The sequence below is a fragment of the Salvia splendens genome, chromosome 13, assembly GCF_004379255.2.
Source record: "Salvia splendens isolate huo1 chromosome 13, SspV2, whole genome shotgun sequence".
NCBI classification, from domain to species: Eukaryota; Viridiplantae; Streptophyta; class Magnoliopsida; order Lamiales; family Lamiaceae; genus Salvia; species Salvia splendens.
This window is the reverse complement of record NC_056044.1, coordinates 26,502,575-26,505,582: the sequence shown is the minus strand read 5'-3', so window position 1 is coordinate 26,505,582 and position 3,008 is coordinate 26,502,575. Positions and strand designations below refer to the sequence as shown.

The following is a 3,008-nucleotide window of genomic DNA, read 5'->3' as shown; positions in this document are numbered from 1 at the left end:
ATGAAGGGTATCAAATACACCCCCTTCAAGCTGACAAATGAGCTGCCAAAGTGGAAGCCCGGTGAATTTTTTAAGGATAGAGATTTCTTCTATAAGATCATTCGCCAGTACGCGATAATGAGCAGACGTTGTATCGATGTATCCAAGAATGATAGCAAGAGACTTCGTGCCATTTGTAAAGGAAAGTCTTGTGAATGGTATGTTTATGCAAGGAAGATTGAAAGCCACAATAATACCGATTTTGTGGTAGTGAATATGCACAGAGATCATGCTCACACATCCTCCCAGGTATTGGATCAGAGATGGCTTACGTCCCAGTGGCTAGCTGAGCGTTACATGGAGAAAATCAAAGCGAATCCCCACATCTCATTGGCGGCTATACGGCAGTGTGTGGATGAGGAATTCGGGCTCAAAGTTGGCAGGATGAAGGCGTACCGCGCAAGAGACATTGCCTTAGAAGGAATTTTTGGCAAGGCGGGACTCCAATATCACAGGCCGTTTGACTACAAAGCTGAATTGGAGCGGACACACGCGGACTCTAGTGTGCATATACACTATGAGAACTTTAGAGATCCTGCGGCTGTGGGTACGAGATTCTTGCGGTTTTATACTTGCCTCGGACCGTTGAAAAAGGGTTGGATGCATTTTTGCCGACCGATTATCTTCTTGAATGCCTGTTTCTTGCGAGGAATGTACAGAGGCCAACTCATGACGGCCATGGGAATTGATCCAAACAACGACTGGTGGCCTATCGCGTGGGCGGTGACTGAGGCTGAGAGCTATGAGCAGTGGAAATGGTTCCTCGGCTATCTGGCAGAGGACATCCAATTACAGGAGAATGCCCCACGATTTGTCTTCATGTCTGATCAGCAAAAGGTACGTGAAATGTGATTTCAGTAAAACGTGTATACTGTAATTGTGATTATTTAAAGAATACTACTTCAGTTGTGATTTTGCCTATAAGCGTAGTAGTTCTAGTGTGATTATAGACTTTCTAGTATGTGTTGGGGCTTATAATACATGTACTACTGGATGTGTTGTGTTACATGAATTTGGCAGGGTCTTGCAAAAGCCATCCTGGAGGATTTCCCACAGAGTGAGCATCGCTTCTGTGTGCAGCACATCTACAACAACTTCAAGAAGCGATTCATCGGGGAGAATTTTAAGGAGATGTTGTGGGAGCTTCGTCAAGTACAACACACGTACAGTATGTTCAGCGGATGGATGCACTGCGGGTTATATATCCCCAAGCACATCAGTACCTACTCGGGGTTGCGCCTAAAGAAAAATGGGTGAAGGCTTATTTCTCTCCGCATGTTTGTTGCGATGTTATCCTCAACAATATATGCGAGACATTTAATTCGAAGATAGTAATTGCTCGCGAGCTGACCATTATAACCATGATGGAGGAGATCCGGACAAGTCAGATGGAGAGGATACAGATTAGAGGCCAGTGGATCAAGACATACGAGCACCCACTGCCCCCCATTATCAAAGAAATAGTGGATAAGTTGTTCGTGCCGGCTTCTTCTTGGAGACCAACTTGGAACGGAGAGGATTCGTACCAAGTTTCGGGACCGTCAGGCCAGTACGTAGTGAACATGCGGGACTTTACTTGCTCATGCAGATTATGGCAGGTTACTGGGATCCCCTGCACTCACGCCATCGCTACTATCAACAAGCTTGGGAATGATGTAGCAGCCTATGTGTCCCGCTATTATTTGATGTCGACAATGACGATTCTGTACGAGAATGTCCTCTATCCAATCAATGGGATGGATAATTGGCCGAAGACCTCTGCAGTTGGATTTGAACTGGCACCCCCGAGGACGAAGCGACAACGTGGTCGGCCAAAGAAAGTGAGGCGTGAAGAACCCCAGGTTCGTCAGCACGCGGATGGATCTGAGTCTCTAAGATGAACCTTTGTACTCATATGTCGTCGGTGCGGACAAGATGGGCATAACCGAAGAACATGCACTAACGATCCCCGTGTAGATGCTCTAACCGAGGTTGGACAGAGTTCACAGCCCGGTGAGCCCAGTGACAGGACTGAGTCGTCTAACGTGGTGCAAGATGAAGAGGCATTATTCATTACAATTACATGATTTCCGTACCCACTGATTGTGTATGTTAATGGTTTGTTTGTGACAGACAACTATGCCTCGGAGAGAACGACCTAGCACACGTCGGTCTGCGCGGTCAAGCCAGGAGGTAGTATTCACGATAATCTTTCATTTCTCATTTCCTAAAAATCCAGTCCATCTGACCAGTTTGTTGTTTGTTGTAGACCAATCCCACTGTTCCAGGGCCTAGCACACGCCGAACCAGGAGTCGGCCGCAACGCTGTGGCCGTCGACGGGATCAGGATTGAATATGCGCGGTTGTCAATCTTGTTTGTGGCTTGTAAACAATCTTGGTGTTTTTGTTTGTGGCTTGTAAACAATGGTGTCTTCAAGTCTTTCTGTCTAACATTAATCACATTTTGCATACTATGCTTGTTAGGGATCATGATGGGAATGCACTCGTATTTTGTTTTGACTATGATATATGAGAATGCCCGTGTGCTGCATATCTTAACTTTGTTTGTAGGATGGTATTTCACAAAAAGTTTTGTACGCCGGGTGTTATTCAATCAAATGTTTTGTACGCAGGGTGGTATTTCAACAGAAGATGCGTACTTTAGTTGTGATTATAAAAATATAACTACAAAATGCTAGTTTGATGTACCTATGCGTGAAATTCCAGTCGTCAGTGTGAAAGTTCATTCATACACAATATTTACTTGTTCACCCCGTACCTGTATACTACAAAATGGGACTTCAAATATTTAGTACCAATAAAGCCACCCTTATTGCTTAAAGAGCAAAAGTGTTACCATTACATTAAGAAAAAAATTACAACGCATAAAAACGATATTACAATCTTCAGATTTTGGGTAGTTTTCTTGGTTCTAACAATTTCTAAATTAACACATGCACACTCCTCACTGTTCATGCTCAATTTTAACT

General features: G+C 44.2%; 1 protein-coding gene across 1 annotated transcript; it reads left to right on the top strand.

Annotated features, from left to right (window-relative positions):
* The first annotated feature begins 701 nt into the window (after positions 1–701).
* On the top strand, positions 702–1,459 carry LOC121761814. Its single transcript, XM_042157486.1, has 2 exons — positions 702–876; positions 1,060–1,459. Exons 1-2 carry the CDS (start codon positions 709–711, stop codon positions 1,294–1,296), a joined length of 405 nt encoding a protein of 134 aa, XP_042013420.1. The 5' UTR covers positions 702–708; the 3' UTR covers positions 1,297–1,459.
* Positions 1,460–3,008: the final 1,549 nt, after the last annotated feature.